Source organism: Sorex araneus, chromosome 2 (genome assembly GCF_027595985.1).
Source record: "Sorex araneus isolate mSorAra2 chromosome 2, mSorAra2.pri, whole genome shotgun sequence".
Classification (NCBI taxonomy): Eukaryota; Metazoa; Chordata; class Mammalia; order Eulipotyphla; family Soricidae; genus Sorex; species Sorex araneus.
Window position 1 is genome coordinate 280,602,894 of NC_073303.1, and position 16,563 is coordinate 280,619,456.

Here is a 16,563-nt window from a genome sequence, read left to right on the forward strand (position 1 = left end):
CGCACACGGAGGGGACACCGCTCTCTCGACCCCTGGGGCCCAGTCGATGGGGTGGGAGGGGTGGGAGGAAGCCGGAGGGTGAGGGGTAGGGGTTGCAGCTTTGGCAGGCAGACGTGGAGGGGAGGGGAGGGGAGGGCCAGGAGGGGCGCGGGGCGCAGCAGCTCCGGGGGGCCGGCCTGCGCGGGGCCCGCAGCGCCGCCTCCCGGGAGGAAGGCGGGGGCCGGGCGGCGGGCGGAGGAGGGCGGCGCGCTGAGAGGTTATTTGTGGTTCGCTTTGATCCCGAGGGGGAACCTGAAACTCTCACATTCCTGGCATAGCTGCCGCCTCCAGCGCGGGCCGAGCCTGGGGCTGCGCGCTGCGGCCCGAGCGCGGCCAGAGCGTCGGCGCCGCCGCCGAGTGCACACCTCCTCCGAGGCGTCCGCCGGGCTCGCATTGCCCAGCACCGGTAAGCGCGGCCGGACACCTTCCCGGGTCTGGGAGCCGGGCGGCCACGGCGTCCTGCGAGGATCCGGGAGTCCAGTGGGCCAATCCCGGCCGGAACCGACCCGCTCCGAGGGGGGAGGGTACGAGGGTACTTGGGGAGGCGCGCCTCGCGCGCCTGGGCGAGGGGGCTCTGGCTGGCGCGCGGGGTCCCTGGAGCTGCAAGTGGGGACAGGGTCTCTAGGGAGATCGGGTGGGTGTCCGGGGGTCGGTGGGAGAGAAAGGCGGATCTGATCAGGAGGCACCTCTTGGGGAGCAAGTTGCAAGCACTTTTTTGGGGGGCTGAGTCGTTTCGGTGGGGGCTACAGGTGTCTTTGCCCCCCGCCGGCCCGAGAATTCCTCTTTGTCTTCCTTGGAAAATCCTCTCCGAAGCCGCGCTCTGGCTCTCACTTAGCAAGAATGCAGCTGCCGTCCAGCCGGGTGACGTCAGCGCTGGAGCATTTGGAAAACAAAGAGGGTTCGGGAGGGCCGAGGGAGGCGGGCCGGGGCCCGACGCTGCGCGCGCCTGCTCGCCGCTGCCACCGGGGGCTGCGGGGCCGCGGGGTCGGCTCGGACGCCGGGGGAGGGGGGTGGCGATTTGGCAGAGACCCTCGCCCTGCTTTCTTAGGCTACCGTGAGTCTGGCTGAGACCGGGAGTGGGGTTCAGGGTGCTGGGCCGCCGGGGTTGGGCGCGTGGGGGCCGTGCTGCTGGGGCAGGGGGTGTCGGGGAGTGCAGGTTTGGGTAACCTTGGTTGTAAGGGGGGGTGTGAGTCTGGGTCTGGACGGGGACAGACAAAGGCTCGGGAAGAGGTGTGTGTGTGTGTGTGTGTGTGTGTGTGTGTGTGTGTGTGTGTGTGTGTGTATGTGTGTGTGTGTGTGTGTGTACACGGAGAGGCCCCAAGGTGTTCCCGCCCCAGCATGGACCGGGGACGGTGCCTGGGATCGCCCAAGCTGGTCCTTTGGGCCTGCCGGTCAGACACTGATTAACGCCGGGAATGCCCCAGGGAGGAAACTCGAACTCCCAGTGATTCCAGTTTGTGTGGCCGCTGGTATCTGGAGTCTCGCGCCTGCACCCCTTGTGCGTCAGGGAGAGGGGCTGGGGGTGGGACGTGTGCCGTGGAAGACGGGTCCCGAGGCGCCCGACCCCGGCTCTCCATCACTCACTCCGCTCTGCAGGGAGTGGGCCGGGAATGGCTGCGCTCTGGGCGCCCTGCCAGGCCCCAAGAGGCTGGGCACCAGGCTTGCCGCTGTGGCCGGGCACGAGCCACGCCCCTCCGCTGCTGCCGCTGCCTTCCCGGGCCTGGCCCGCGGTAGGGTGGCCCCGCTTGGGTTTTTCCCTGAATCTGGGTTTGGAGGTTGGTCTTGGAGGAAGCCGAGCAGAGAAAGAAGCGCACCAGGTGGGCAGCCTTCCAGGCACGCCCCCAGGGAGCCTGCGGAGGGACCCCCTTCCTCTGGCCTGGCTGTTCCCTGCATATCTGCCTCTCAGGTTCCTGTTAGCAACCAAGTGTCCCCCTTTGCTTCCCAGTCAGCTCAAGTGGGTGTGCCTAGAGGCTGTCAGAGCCTTTTCCAAAAAGTGTGTGTGTGTGTGTGTATGTATGTATGTGTGTGTACACGCATGCATGCGTGTGTTGCGTGGTGAACATGGTCCTAAATCCACAGCCTTTTTTCTAAAGCGTTTTTCTGAAGGCTGCCCAGCCTACACCCACTCGCCCTAGTGGCCGGCCTGGGGTGCTTGTCATTGTCTGAGGCAGCCACTCTTCTACCATCCTTTACTTGCTCATCTTCTTCCTGTTCCATCCTGTAGGGGGCTCACGGGGAGGGCCCTGTGTGTGAGCTGTGTTGAGGCTGGACTCCGGCATGCTTCTTGCAGTGGATGCTGGGGACTGTGTGTCCAGGGTTTCTAATGGACACTCCTTCCCCCATCCTCTCTGTCAATAAGCCGGGGGCCGTGCACCAGTGCCTGGACCGCTCAGACAGACCTAGAGCGGGCCGAGGCCTGCCCTTTGCCCTGGCTCTTTGCTCAGTGGCTGAGCCAGGATGCGAGGCTGCTGTCCCTTCTGGTCACCGTGTAGGCCGGTGTCATTTTTCTGTGGGTGTAGACGTCTCCATGGAGGCGATGCTGCCGGTAATCCCTGGCCCAGGATTCCCAGTGCCCAACAGCCATCGCCTCTTGTATTTCTCAATTTCTTGAGGCAGGCATTCTTGTTAGGTTTTGGGTGTTTTTTTTTTTTTTTTTTATGAAGAAACGGAGGCTCGGGGGTGGAGGCACTGGCACTGGACTCAGGGCTTGTGTGACCTCTCAGATCCAGGGATGGAGCCCCCCGACGTCCCTCTTCCCAGACGCTCCCACTGATGGCTCTTCTTCCCCTCCTCCCAGGTGGGCTGGCCAGCGTCCAGGCGGGTGTTGGAAGCCCAGGCAGCATGCGGACGCTGGAGGACTCCTCGGGCACCGTCCTGCACCGCCTCATCCAGGAGCAGCTGCGCTACGGCAACCTGACGGAGACCCGCACGCTGCTGGCCATCCAGCAGCAGGCCCTGCGGGGCGGGGCCGCGGGCACGGGCGCCCCGCAGGCCTCCCTGGAGATCGCGGCCCCGGACGACGGCCAGGGGCTGCAGCAGGCCAAGAGGCAGGAGCCCCAGGGCCAGGAGCACCAGGGCGGCGAGACCCACTTGGCAGAGAACGGCCTCTACCGGCTGTGCCCGCAGCCCGGCAAGGGCGAAGAGCTGCCCACGTATGAGGAGGCCAGAGCCCACTCGCAGTACTATGCGGCCCAGCAGGCAGCGGACCGGGACCCGCGAGGGGCCCCCGGCGGCGGTCGCAGGCAGGACGAGGCCCTGCGGGAGCTGAGGCACGGGCACGTGCGCTCCTTGAGCGAGCGGCTCCTGCAGCTGTCCCTGGAGCGCAACGGCGCGCGCGCCCCCAGCCACATGAGCTCCTCCCACAGTTTCCCGCAGCTGGCCCGCAGCCAACAGGGCGCCCCACCCAGGGGCCCCCCCGCCGAGGGCCCGGAGCCCCGCGGACCTCCACCTCAGTACCCACACCAAGTCGTGCCCGCTCATGAGGCAGCCGCCGCCGCTGGCCCCGACCCTCGGTGCCGCGCCCGCGGCAGCCCACACTTCCAGCATGCTGAAGTCAGGTAACGGCCAAGCTCTTGCTCCACCCCGCGGGCCTCCCCTCCTCCCCCTCAGCACCCCTGCCAGCTCCAGAGCGGGGCTGCCTCTTGGAGGGGAAAAGGATGCAGGCATCCCGGTCTCATTCCCAGACTGTCCTCATTCATTGATGCCCAGGACGTTTCAGAGCCGCGGAGCACGGGGTGCTTTGCTCGAGTGAGGCCTTGGCTTCCACCCGCAGCAGAAAAATAAGTAAATATAGGCTGAGTTTCAGAAAGACCAGACGGGGGGTGGGGGGGGAGGCGCGGGATGGTTCCTGGAGAGATTTAAGCGCTTTGGAGGAGGAAGGGGAGCAGGTGACTCCTCCAGATGGCCCCGCCCCCCACTTAGCCTCTAGCTTTTCCCTGAATTGAGCCCAGCCTGGGTGCAGGTGAGCCCCTTGGTATGGAGGTGTAGGCGAGGTTGCTGGGCAGACCGGGGCTTGGAATTTGGTTCTGAGAGTGAGAGAAGGTACTGGAAGGGCTGAAAGGTAAAAGGCCTTGAGTGAAGAAGGTCCCTTTGGCTGCCCAAAGCCTAGTTTCTCAGGGGCCCGCGTGGACACACAGAGACCAGGGTAGAGGCAGGAGGCCCAGAAGCCCACCCTCATCCGGGGTGGTCCAGCGACCCCAGGGAGCCTGAGGGTTGCAGACACCCTTCCCTGGCCGGCTCCAGGTCAAAGTCTGGTTCTCTTCACGCCTGCTGAGCCCTCCTTTACTCACCCCTTCCCCACCGCGGGGCCGCTCCTGGGAAAGACGCCTGTCCATGCTCTCGAGAGATGCGTGACGCCACGGCGGCGTGTCCCCACCTCTCCTCCCCACCTTATCTCCCTGCTCAGGGCTTGGCCGGAGAGAGTTTCGGAAGCTGAGTCGAGGTTTCTTCTTTGGGAGCAATCCTTCGTGAACCCTGTCAGGAAAAGATAATGTCGGGGAAAGGAAGTGGGCTGTTTGCAGGAGAACACAAAGGGGAGGGGAAGGGCCAGGCCCGGGGAAGGCCTCGAGTGTGAAGGGAAGGGAGGCCATTCTTTCTCCAGCTAGGTCATCCCCAAAGAATGCCAGTTGTGTCTGCCTGGGCCCGGGGGCCAAGTTCATGAAGGCCCGCTGAGCCAGACGAAGAGAATCTTGACATTCCAGGGGGCCCAGCTCAGCTCGGCTTGGGCGCCCCACCTCAGACAGGAAGAGAAAGGCATCCGGTGGGGTCTGGTGGGGTCCCAGGCAGCAACTTTTCTCTTGGCCTTACTCGCTCGGCTCCTCGGAAGAGCAAGAGCCCCTTTGGCTGCCAGGAGGGTGGCCCTGGGAGCCCCATGAGGACCCGCGAGTGAAGTTCTGGGGCTCTCCTGGGACTTGGGGATGCCTTGGTGAGGCTAAGACTCTTTCACACTCGGCTTCTGAGGACCCTGGAGAAATCCTGAGAGTTCCCCTGTGTCTATTACCTTTCACCCCCATCCTCACACAGTGCCTGGGGCCAGTAGGGCATTGTCCCCAAATTCAGGCGATCAGAGTAGTCCAGAGTCACCCCAGGCCCAGGAAACCCAGTGTTGGGGTCACACTTATTTAAGTAGAGTAAACTTCAGTACCCCCGAAAGAGGGAGAAGGTGGACCCTGCACTGGGGAATCTCCTGTGGGCCCCAGGGAGCCACACCATGGGGGGTCAGTGATGTCCAAGAGGCCCTGGGTGGCCCCCTCCTGCCCTCAAAGCAGGGTGCTTTCAGCCCTGGCGTTCAGACACACCCCCCAACATCTACTTACTGCTCCAGCCTTGGCCAAAGCCATCTAAAAGGTCTCTTTGGGGAGTGTTGATGAGGAGGGCAGGGGGTGAGTGTGCCCACGTCTAGGCCTGTGTCCAGCCCCGAGGCTGCCTGCAGGGCACACAGACAGGGTCACAGTGGGGTCCTACCCCTGTGTCCTGGGCTGGAGAGTGTGCCCGGCCCTACTGAAGGTGGCCCCAGACCCAGCCTGAACCTTCTGTTGATCCAGAGGGCCACATGCAGGGCTTGTCAGGACCTTGATTCGGCCTGCCCGCGCTGACCCCAGAGTCCCGGCCATAGCTGTTGGAACCAAGCAAAGCCCCCTGACATGAGCCACCTCTAGCCCCGCTCTCCTGGCTCTGGCGAGTCTTAGACTTGCTGCCTAAAAGTGGAGAGACCAGATGGGCCTGACCTCTCCCGTTCAGTCGTGCGCACACTGGGGTGACAGCCTTGGGGTCCCTGACAGCCTTGTCTTCTGTCCCCAGGATCCTGCAGGCCCAGGTACCTCCTGTGTTTCTCCAGCAGCAGCAGTACCAGTACCTGCAGCAACCCCACGAGCACCCCCCACCCCCACCCCCGGCCGCTCTGGGCCACGGGCCACCCCTTGGATCCTTCAGCGCCCCTGGGTTGGAGGGGCCAGCCGGCACCCATGTCCCTTCAGCCGCTGCGGGCAGTGCCCACCTGGCGCAGATGGAGTCGGTGCTGAGAGAGAACGCCAGGCTGCAGAGGGCCAACGAGAGGCTGCAGCGGGAACTGGAGAGCTCGGCCGAGAAGGCCGGCCGCATCGAGAAGGTAAGCCCAGGGCCAGCGGGTCCAAAGCCTCTACCTGATGGTGGGGCTCTTCAGTGGTGCTCCTGGGCCCCTGTCCTGCCTGCCCCGTCCTCACAGATGGCAGGGAGCAGCCGTGCGGCCTGCAGGCTGGCACATGAGCAGTGGCAGGCCGTGGGGATTAGAAAGGGCCCATTCACCAGCTCCCTGCACACTCGCACCGGCCCTGCGCGCCCCCCTCCCTTCTGGAGCACACCTCCCATAGAGAGCTCTTTGTGTCCCCCACACAACGGCCCGCCTGTTCTTGGCCAGCCCTGGCCCAGCTCAGAGCCCCTCCTCTTGGAAAACAACTAGGATCTGTTGGCACGACGGGGCCGGCTCGGAGCACGTGCGGAAGCGCAGGGGAGGGCATCGGGCCAGGCCGTGGTGGCAGATGGTGGCGGCGCGCCCACTTGGGCGAGGTAGCTTGGGCTGGGGTCCCTGCCCCGTGTCGAGATAAGGCTTGCAGGTTTTCTGCATAAGCAGGCGGCCTTTGGGGTTGCAGGGAGAGAGGGGCCAGGCCCCTAGCACGAGGCTGGACACTGCTGCTCCCTGGGCCTTGGTCGAAGGGCCGTGTTCCATCCCCGGGGGCGGCCTGACGGGGCTGCAATTTCCCTGCTGGCCGGCCAGCTCTGTTGGTCCCTTTGCCTCTCGGGGCTGCGGCCAGCCCGCGAGGATCCCCGAGGATTTGTTCTCCTTGTTGCCTCTCCTCGGCCCCGGCTGGGTCCTCCTGGGGACAGCCAGGCGTCAGTGTGGTGCTCTGTCTCTCGCAGCTGGAAGGTGAAATCCAGCGGCTCTCCGAGGCCCACGAGAGCCTGACGAGGGCCTCCTCCAAGCGCGAGGCCCTGGAGAAGACCATGCGCAACAAGATGGACAGCGAGATGCGGAGGCTGCAGGACTTCAACCGGGACCTGCGAGGTGAGCGCCTGGCCGCGGGGAGCCTGGCCGCTGGTGGACAGTCTCTGGGTCCCACCGGCGTCACCCAGATCCCCCAGGCCCAGAACGGCTCCCTGCCTCCCCGTGAGCTGACCTGCCCTGGTGGGGAGGGGGGTGCCCCCCCAGCTCAGAGAATGCAGCCTCACAGACAGGACCCCAGGGGTACCCGCACCGGGCAGCCCCCTTGAAGGAGCTGTTCTTTATTTGAAACAGAGAGGTTGGAGACGGCAAACCGCCGGCTGGCGAGCAAGACGCAGGAGGCCCAAGTGGGCAACCAGGACATGGTGGCGAAGCTGCTGGCTCAGAGTGAGTGGGGGCCCCCCGGGAAGCCTGACTGTAGGCAGCAGGGTCACGGCAGCCCCTCTGGGCCAGGAGGACCGGCCCAGTCTGTATCAGCTGACCTGAGTGCCCGCAGTGCGCTGGCTATGGGCCTGGGCAGCTGACACTGGCCTTGCTCTTGGCATAGCGTCCATCACCATGGGGCACGGTGGACCGAGGGGACCCCGGAACAAGAAGGAGGAGGCGGAGGCTGAGTTTCCGGGGTTGGTGGGGGGGCCTTTAGGCCAAGGGGGGATGAGGGGGTGCCCAGGAAAACTGAGAGCTTTATGCCCCGGGATCTCGCTCATAGACATGACTGAGAATGTGTCCCTGCAGCCTGAGGCTTGGTGGGATCCCTGTGGGCAGAGTGTGGAGTGGCCGCAAGGTGCCAAGGTGGGGAGGGGCGAGCACTGAACTTGAGTGGGGACCTGGGGTTCTAAGCACAGATTTGGGGAGCAGGGGTATCTTGGCGGCCTAGCGGGGAGGGGAGGGCACTGTGAGTAGAATGACTTTGTGGGACAGCCGAGGTGAGGGTGAAGGGGTAGGGGGTAGAGGGCAGAGGGAACCCCCAGGCCAGTGATGTGGAGTGAGGGCAGGGGGGTGCAGAGAAGTGAACAGGAGGTGGGGGTGTCCTTTGAGGAAGGACTCTAGCAGTCCAGCAGGTGACCCAAGGGTGTGTCCAGGAGGGGCTCAGAAGGAGCCCTGGGCAGAGTGTGTGTAGGGAGGGGAGGTGAGGGGCAGGGGGAAGGCCTCTGTGGAGGTGCAGGCAGGAGGGAGTCTAAGCTATAGGTATGCAAGACTGATGGCGGGAGGTGGGGTCTGGGGCAGGGGGTAAGGGAGAAAGGAGGGAGGGCAGCCATGAGGAGGAGAAATGGGGTGTCTTGTCGGAGACGCGACTTTGGGGGCCCGCCTTGCAGAGAAAGGAAGTGGCTGGGAAGGCTCCTGGGAGCAGCAGGGGGAGGGGGCGTTTCCTCTGCCGCGGGGCTGTTCTCGCCCGTGCCTGAGACCTTAATCTCACAGCCGCTGACCTGGATGCCCGGCATTCCTGAGCTCCTGAGCCGCCAGGCTGTTCCCTCTCGGCCTGCCCACCCCAGCCCTTCGCAGGCCGGCTCTTGGAGAGGGGTGGGGGCGGGGGTGGCGAAGACAATAGAAGGCTGAGACCTGCCCCGGGGACCCGGATCCCCCCCCACCCCCCGCCCGCTCTGCTAGGCATGCCCCTGTTTTATCCTGGCAGCTGGGTATGGGAGATGCTGGTGGAAGCAGGAAACTGTGGGTCGATGCCCCCCAGGGTCCCTAAGTGCTGAGTTCCCCGCCCCCACCCCCCACCTCCCCGCACTCACTGGGAGGCAAGTGTAAGGGAAGGGAATGGGGTCGGCTGCAGTGGGAAAGGAAGACTCCCTGAGCCCCAGCCCTGCCCCCCATGGGGTAAGCTCAGCACTCCGTGGCCCCTGGGCTCCTGGGCCTTAGGATGGGACGTAAAATTGTAGTGACACGGGGCCGGGAGAGATAATACAGCAGGTAGGGTGCTTGCCTTGCCCGGGCAGACCTGGGTTCGATCCCCGACACTCCACATGGCCCTCTCTGAACCCTGCCGGGAGCGCAGGCTCCTCTCAGCCCCAACCCCCACTCGCCCTCCCGGTCTGCCCTGCAGCCCTCGGTGCCCGGGCATGGCCCCATTCCAGTGTGATTGAGCCCTTTGCCCTCGCCTCGAAGAATGAGGCCAGCCCAGACCCCGCCTTCCAGATCCCAAGGGAGCCCGACCTGCTCAGGCCGCCGTGCCCTCTCCTCCCCCGGGGCCCTGAGTCAGTGAGTCCTCGCTCGGCCTCCCAGCTCCCAAGCCTTCGCTCCGCCAGCGCTGGCGCTCTGCCTTCCGTGCCCAAAGGGGAATCTTAATTAAATGCCATTTCCAACTCGCTTCCTGCCTCATGCTCGCTGCACTTCAAGTGCACAGAAGGCCTGTGTGCCCTGGAAGAAGCTTTCCCTCTAGGAGGTTTCACTGCCCAGCAAGCACTCCACCGCCCTTGCGGCCTCTGACTCCATCGAGGCAGGCATGGACATTTTCCTGGGGCCTGGGCGGGACCTCCCAAGGGCGAGGGTTTTAGGGAGACTGACACCTAGAACATCAGCTGGAGGCTCCGGGCTCTGGTTCAGGCCTTGTAGGTCCTGGCTGGGTGGAGAGTGTCTGTGCAGACGTCCCTGGGCAGTTCATGAAGTCTAGAGGGCCAGAGCCTCGGGCACCAACCAACATGGCAGCACTCTTGCTGCAGAGCTGATGCTTCTTCAGGCATGAGCCTGCTGACCGTTGGCTCATGGTCTCCCCAGACCGTGCACGGAAGTGTGGCACTGAAGTGGGGGCGCCCTGGGTTGGCAGTGTGAACCCTGGAGCCCTGGCCGGGATCTCCCAACACACTGAAAGGCCGCCTGACCTCTGGGTTCCGGTCCTGGCTGGCTGTTCCTCTGAGCTGGGACAGGCCCGGGGGGCTCCCAGGTTCCACTTTGAGGGCTGTTAGTGGAAGGGTCTGTGCAATGGGGCTCAGGCTGTGCGTGGTGGTTCCTGTCCCTGTCCTTTGACTCTCCCACTTGGGAGTGACCAGGACACAGCCGGGTTCACCCCCTCATCAGCTGGGGTGAACTATGGGATCTGCTTGCCGTGTGTGGGGTTGTGGGGAGATGATGGGGTCCTTGGAAGGAACAGCAAAGGGAGCTAGCTCCGGCACCTGGGGGTGCAGCGTGGGGCCCACAGGGGTGAGGACGGCCCCTGAGCAAGCCCCCCGCCCCCCTACCCGCGTGTGCCTGCAGGCTACGAGCAGCAGCAGGAGCAGGAGAAGCTGGAGCGCGAGACGGCCCTGCTGCGCGGAGCCATCGAGGACCAGCGGCGGCGCGCTGAGCTGCTGGAGCAGGCGCTGAGCAACGCGCAGGGTCGCGCGGCGCGCGCCGAGGAGGAGCTGCGCAAGAAGCAGGCGTACGTGGAGAAGGTGGAGCGGCTGCAGCAGGCGCTGGGCCAGCTGCAGGCCGCGTGCGAGAAACGCGAACAGCTGGAGCTGCGGCTGCGCACTCGCCTGGAGCAGGAGCTCAAGGCGCTGCGCGCGCAGCAGGTGAGCCAGGGAGGCTCGTGGCGCCGTGGGGGTCCGCGGTCTTCGGCATGGGTGGTCCAATGCCGGGCAGGAAAACTTCGGCTCCTGAGCGCAGAGCAAGCCTTCTGGGGCTTTCAGCATCCCCCTCGCCCAGCCCCCACAGGGTTCAGTGAGAATAGGCCAGGAAGCTTGATGGGATTACCAGCCAGCTCTTAGGAGGCCAGATGGCCACCCAGATCCAGAATCTTTATCCTGGCTTTGGACTTGTGAACCACTCGGGGCTTTACTAACCAGATCGAGTTCTCACCACGCCTCATCCTTCCCACGGAGCTAGGGTGACCAGACCTCGGGGTTGCGCTTTCTGAGTTCACGAAACCCGTTGTCTGGGTTGCATGGATATGAGCACCCCTTTTTTCCGTTCTGGAAGCTTCTGTCTGGGGTGCCCTCTGCAGAGGTGGACTTGGTCTTTCCTGCCCTCTTTTTCCCCCACGCAGGGATGGGTGGTGCTCAGTCAGGGCTTACTCCTGTGCGCAGAGATCACGCGTGGCTGGGCCTGGCTCAGCCGCATGCACGCCCTGCGCGCTGTGCTGTCTCTCCAGCCCTCTTGCCTGGAGCCTTGACCGCAGCATCAGGGCAGAGGGGTGTTGACTGGTGCCTCGGCCTCTGACTGGTCCTCCTTGCTCTGCAGAGACAGGCAGGCCCCCTGAACGGCGGCAGCGGGGGCTCCCCGGAGCTCAGTGCCCTGCAGCTGTCGGAGCAGCTGCGGGAGAAGGAGGAGCAGATTCTGGCCCTGGAGGCCGACATGACCAAGTGGGAGCAGAAGTTTCTGGAAGAGCGTGCCATGAGGCAGTTTGCCATGGACGCCGCGGCCACAGCCGCCGCGCAGCGGGATACCACCCTCATCCGACACTCCCCCCAGCCCCCCCCCAGCAGCAGCTTCAATGAGGGTCTGCTCGCCGGCGGCCACCGGCATCAGGAGATGGAAAGCAGGTGCGGCGGGCACGCCTGAGCTGGGCGTGGGGGGAGTGGGCGGGGGGGGGCACTGCCCAGGCCCTACCAGGCCCCTACTCTGGCGAGAGGTCACAAGCCTGCTCTCCACACCCCCTAGGCCGACTCTTTCCCGAGGGAGCAGTTCCGCCCAGCTACGGGAATGGGGCCACTGGCTAACGCTCTCAGCCTCTCCCCGCCCCTTTCAGCCCCAAATGAAGGCGGGAATCGACTCCCTGACCCGGGCCAGGCAGGTTCTGCCCCCGACATGGAATGAAAGGCTTAGGGAAACTAGTGTCTTCCCTCCAAAGGGCCTTCGCAGCAGCCTTTCTAGACTCCGTCAGGGCTTTCTCTAACTCAGAAGCGTAGCTGTTGGGCGGAAGAGAGAGCACAGTGGGCAGGGCGCTTGCCTGGCATGTTGTGGTCGACTCGGGTTCGATCCCTGGCGCTACTTAACGCTACCTTGAGCCCTGGCAGGAGTGACCCCAGAACACAGAGCCAGGACAGTTCCTGAGCACTGCGGGGTGTGGCCCAGAAGCAGGAAGGGGAGAGGGAAGGAAGGGAGAGAGGGAGGGAGAGGAACGCGGCGGGGAGGGGAGGAGAGAACTAATTATAGATGGAAAGAAGGGAGATGGAGGGAGGGTCATGCTCTCAATGCAACTGAGACCACGGCAGTGCTGCTGACCAGCCAGGTTCCTCCCAGTCGTGTCCAGGAAGCAGACTCACTCACACATACACACACACACACACTCATCCATGTCCAGAGCAGACTCGGCCTCACACACAGACGAACACACACACACCCCACCCCATGTCCAGAGCTGCCCTGGCATTTCCGAAGCCCCCTCCACCCCCGGGCCAGGGCCTTCCCCGTACTTCCCCGTAGCTCTACCCGCGGCCGTGGCTGATGCAAAACGCGGCGCGTCTCTCCCGCAGGTTGAAGGTGCTGCACGCGCAGATCCTGGAGAAGGACGCGGTCATCAAGGTGCTGCAGCAGCGCTCCCGGAAAGACCCGGGCAGGGCGGCCCAGGGCTCCCTGCGGCCCGCCAAGTCGGTGCCGTCTCTGTTTGTGGCCACGGCGGCAGGCCCCCAGGCCTGGCACCGACTCGCCTCCACCGAGCAGCCGGTGGACACACTGCCCCGGATGGCTGCAGGTGAGGGAGGAGCAGCGGGCTGGTCCTCGGGCTCCCGGGGCCCCACCTCCACGGCTGTCCCATCCAGGCCGTGGCCCACCCCCTCGCCCCCTGTCTCGGCCCCAGACGTTTACCGGCCTGCTGAGGAAAAGGTGTTTGTCATCGGCCCCTTCATTCCTCAGCTCCGTGCCCCTAGTGTCCCTCCTCGTTTTCAGATTTAATCTGCAGGGAAGGGCTCACCCAGAGGAAACATCTGGAACCCGCTCCCCGTGGTTGTTATGGCCAGGGCCCAAGCTTTGGCACCTTGGGGTTAGGTGCCCACCTCTCACGCTGCCTACCAGGTCGAGCCTGACCAGGAGTAAGCCCTGAGCACCACTAGGGAGAGCCCCCATATCAAAAAAAAAAAAAAAAAGAAAAGAGGAGCATTTAGCCTTAATAGAAATTCTTCTAAATCAAGTATCACCCACCCCAGTGGGTAACAGTGAGCTGGGTGTTCTCTAGGTGGGGAGGGGGCTGCATCATTGGTGGACCAGGCAGTCACCATCTGCTTCCTTCCCGGCCTCCCAGCAGACAGGAGCCCTGCAGAGGATCCTGGGGCTGTGACCCCCCTCCCCGCCCACTCCAAGCACGGGAGCAGAGATGGGAGCACCCAGACTGACGCAACCCCAGATAGCGCCACCCCCGGCCTGGGCCTGGAGCCCGACAGCCTTCTGGGGTGCAGCCGAGGCCAGCGGACAGCCTCCCTGGGTAAGTCCCACCTGCCCTGGGCTTCTGCATTGGGTGGCACTGAGGGGGACCCAGGCTCCAAGCCCTTCCCTTCCTTCCCCCAGCCCTGCCCATTCGCTCAGCACCCCAGGGGAGCACTGCACAGGGCCTCTCTGAGGAATGAGGAATCAGGCATGGCTGCGGCCCTCGCTTCTGCCCTATCAGAGCTCCCATGGGTGGTGTCTGCCTCCCATGACTGTCACCCATGAAAATGAGAGGACCAGGCGTGGGGACTGTCCTGGCAGTGGCGCTCACACCGGGGAAGGAGAGAGATTCCAGATGCCCTTCCCAGATGCAGTTCCCCTGCTCATTCTCCCCTGCCTAGTTCCCTGCGCCTCTCACCTCCCTAAACCACAGGCATGCCAAGAATGAGGTGGCCGCCCCGCCTCTGGCCCCTCCCCGCCCTGCCCGCCCTCCAACCAGCTCCCAGGATACACCACACCAGCGGTGGGGGGCCGGGTCAGAGCCTTGGGGGCCTGGCCTGGGGAACCTGGGGCTGAGGTCTGAGCCTGCAAAGCTGACGAGGAATATCTGTGAAATATAAAATAACATGACATGGGACTGACACCCAAGGACAGGAGACACAAGGGCCAGGAAAATTGCCCCATAGTTGGAAGCCTGTCTCATGAGCTGGGGGAGAAGGCAGCTGGGATAGAGAAGGGATCACTGAGTCAATGATGGTTGGAGGGATCGTTCAGGATGGGAGATGTGTGCTGAAAGTAGATAAAGGACCAAACGTGATGGCCTGTCAGTGTCTATACTGCAGACCAAAGAGAATATGGGGGAAATTGTCTGCCATGGAGGCAGGGAGAGGGTTGGGGTTGGAGGGGGGGCGGATACTGGGGATATCGATGGAGGAGAATGTACACTGGTCATTGTATGATTGAAATTCATACAGGAAAGTTTTGTAACTCTCACGGTGATTCAATTAAAAAAAAAAAATTAAAAAGCTGATGAGGAAAGTTCTGCTCCGGGGGCAGTGGGCCGGGCTCTCAAGAGCAGCCTGCTCACCTCTCGTCTTGTCTCTGCAGATTCCGTGGCCCCGTCCCGGGTGCAGGACTTGGCGGACATGGTGGAGATACTGATCTGAAGGAGGTGTTGCTCCGGGGACTGGCCGTCAGGCCCCGTGTCCTCTGCCTGTGGCGCTTGTGACCAGTCCAGCCGTCCCTCCAGCGGCTGCATCCCTACTGTCCTCAGCGGCCACTCGCCGCCACCCCCCCGCCTCCCTCCCTGAGGCCCAGGAGCTCGGGCGGGACGCTGCGGGCGGTGGCAGAGCACAAGGACCCTGAGCCCGTGTCACCCTCACCTGTGGCCCAAGGCTTGCTGCCGGGGGCACAGCTGCAGAAGGTTCAGAGAGAAGCTGTGCCCCCCTCTGCACCCGTTTGGCACTCAGGCAGAGAGGGAAGGAGGACAGAGGTTGGCGGAGGGGCTGTTTTCGGAGGACAGCCACACGTGGACACGGGGCAGGGTCTGATTGAGAAATCAAGTCAGCGGCAGAGTTGGTGCCCTCTGCCCAGGCCCACCTTACTGCCGTGGCCCCCGGCTGCATCCGCCAGGTCGCCGAGAGTCTCCGTCTTTGGGAACTGTTGAGGGGGGGGCGGTGGCTCCTGCAGAAAGCCACAGGCTGGCTTCTTGGAGGGGACCTTCCTGGATCGAGACTCTAAAGGGGCTTGTCCAGCGGGAGGCGAGCCCGCTGTGCCTCGTCCAGGCGCTCCGCTCCCAGGCCTGCCACGGCTCCGGCTCCAACTCCGGTGCAGTGCTCCCAGATTCGGATGCTGACCGATGCCCAGGAGACTGGCCACTGCACTCCTGTCTCAAGTCCTGTTTCAAATGCCCCCGGGACACCTCCCACCCCACCCCGTCTGCACCGTCTTGAAATGGCTTCCCAGCTCCTGTTCCTGGACATCCCGTCGGTTTGTTTGTGAGCCCTGAGCCAAGTGAAATGAGCCCCTGCATCCCCCAACGGACGCCTGCCCTGGTGGAATCTGGCACCGATTCTCCAGAAGGAAGCTGGAGAAAGCGGCTGTGTCTCCTGTTTGTCCCCACCTGGAGGCGTTGATGGCGGGAGGCACGGTGACAGCTGACGCTTCACCCAGGAGGTGCCATCCCTGACTGACTGCCAGTCTTGACTTCCCGTCTTAACGAGGCCCCCAACTCGGCCTGGGAGCGAGTGGCGGGTTTTAGCAACGTGTCTTGACTGTTTGTAGATCTTGAATCTTTGTGTGTTGTTATTGTTGTTTTTTTCCTTTACCGTTTTTAGGTTCTGTTTGTGTTATTTTATTCCCATGGTTCCTTCAAGTTTTCATTTTTAAACACTTGCATTTGCTGGACAATTGCATATTTTTTTAAACCCTCTCTACCCTCTCTGAAAAGCTGAAACATCCATTTGGTTCATGTGCATTGTTTACAAAGCAAAAAGAAAAAGTGAAGAAAAAAGAAAAACTCGTGAAAGGAAAAAAAAAACACTTAATATATTTTGGATGAATATTTGGTATTTCTTTTAAAGTATTTTTTTTTGTGCTGTGAACATTTTTCTGCCAAAGACCGTGATGTGCGTCTGTATGTTTAAGTTATCGTAAATATTTAAAATGTAAACATGGCTGTTTTGTTACGCCACCTGTACCAGGATTGCTGCTGCATTCCACGGGGTCTAACAGTATTTTAATAAAAAAAAAAAAAAAGAAAACACTAAAGTGGTGTCTTGGCATAAGGGAGAAACTCACTGAGGGAAGAAAGGTGTGGGGGGAGGGTACAGCCACAGCCCCTGACCCCTTCGCCCCATACGTGCCAGTGCCCAGTGGCAGGCGTGGAACCCAGGGTGCCCCCGTGCAGAGAATGTGCTCTGCCCTTTGAGCCCTCCCCGGGCTCTCTGCCTTGGTTCTTCGATTCTGGCCAGCGTGGACCCAGGTCAGCCCAGCTCGGCGGGCCTCCCTGCTGGAAGGGAAGACCATGGAGCCCGGCCCAGAGGAGAGCAGTGACTCCCCGAGGCCAGTCCGGGGGCTCCCACTCGGCACCCGTGAGACCACAGAGGGGCTGGGAGGCTCAGGCAGGATGGCAGCCTGCTCGGGTAGCGCTGTCCTTGGCCAGACCGGATGACCCCCTCCTGCACCAGAGACGGCCACAGAGGGTCAGGGAGTGTGTGTGTGTGGCAGGGTGGGGGGGTGTTGTGGAAGATGTGTGTATTGTGGAG

At 63.1% G+C, this 16,563-nt stretch overlaps 1 protein-coding gene across 3 annotated transcripts; it reads left to right on the forward strand.

Annotated features, from left to right (window-relative positions):
• The first annotated feature begins 207 nt into the window (after nt 1–207).
• On the forward strand, nt 208–16,055 carry AMOTL2 (angiomotin like 2). Of its 3 annotated transcripts, none has more exons than XM_055128410.1 (10): nt 208–445; nt 2,837–3,596; nt 5,839–6,145; nt 6,934–7,078; nt 7,310–7,402; nt 10,214–10,509; nt 11,177–11,478; nt 12,412–12,629; nt 13,176–13,355; nt 14,405–16,055. In XM_055128410.1, the coding sequence occupies exons 2-10, from the start codon at nt 2,881–2,883 to the stop codon at nt 14,461–14,463; spliced, it is 2,316 nt and encodes a 771-aa protein (XP_054984385.1). In that variant the 5' UTR covers nt 208–445; nt 2,837–2,880; the 3' UTR covers nt 14,464–16,055. The 3 variants fall into 3 exon arrangements, with proteins under 3 accessions (XP_054984385.1, XP_012787008.2, XP_004603019.2); XM_012931554.2 differs by having other exon boundaries at nt 228–445; nt 13,179–13,355; XM_004602962.2 differs by lacking the exon at nt 208–445 and adding an exon at nt 970–1,093.
• Nucleotides 16,056–16,563: the final 508 nt, after the last annotated feature.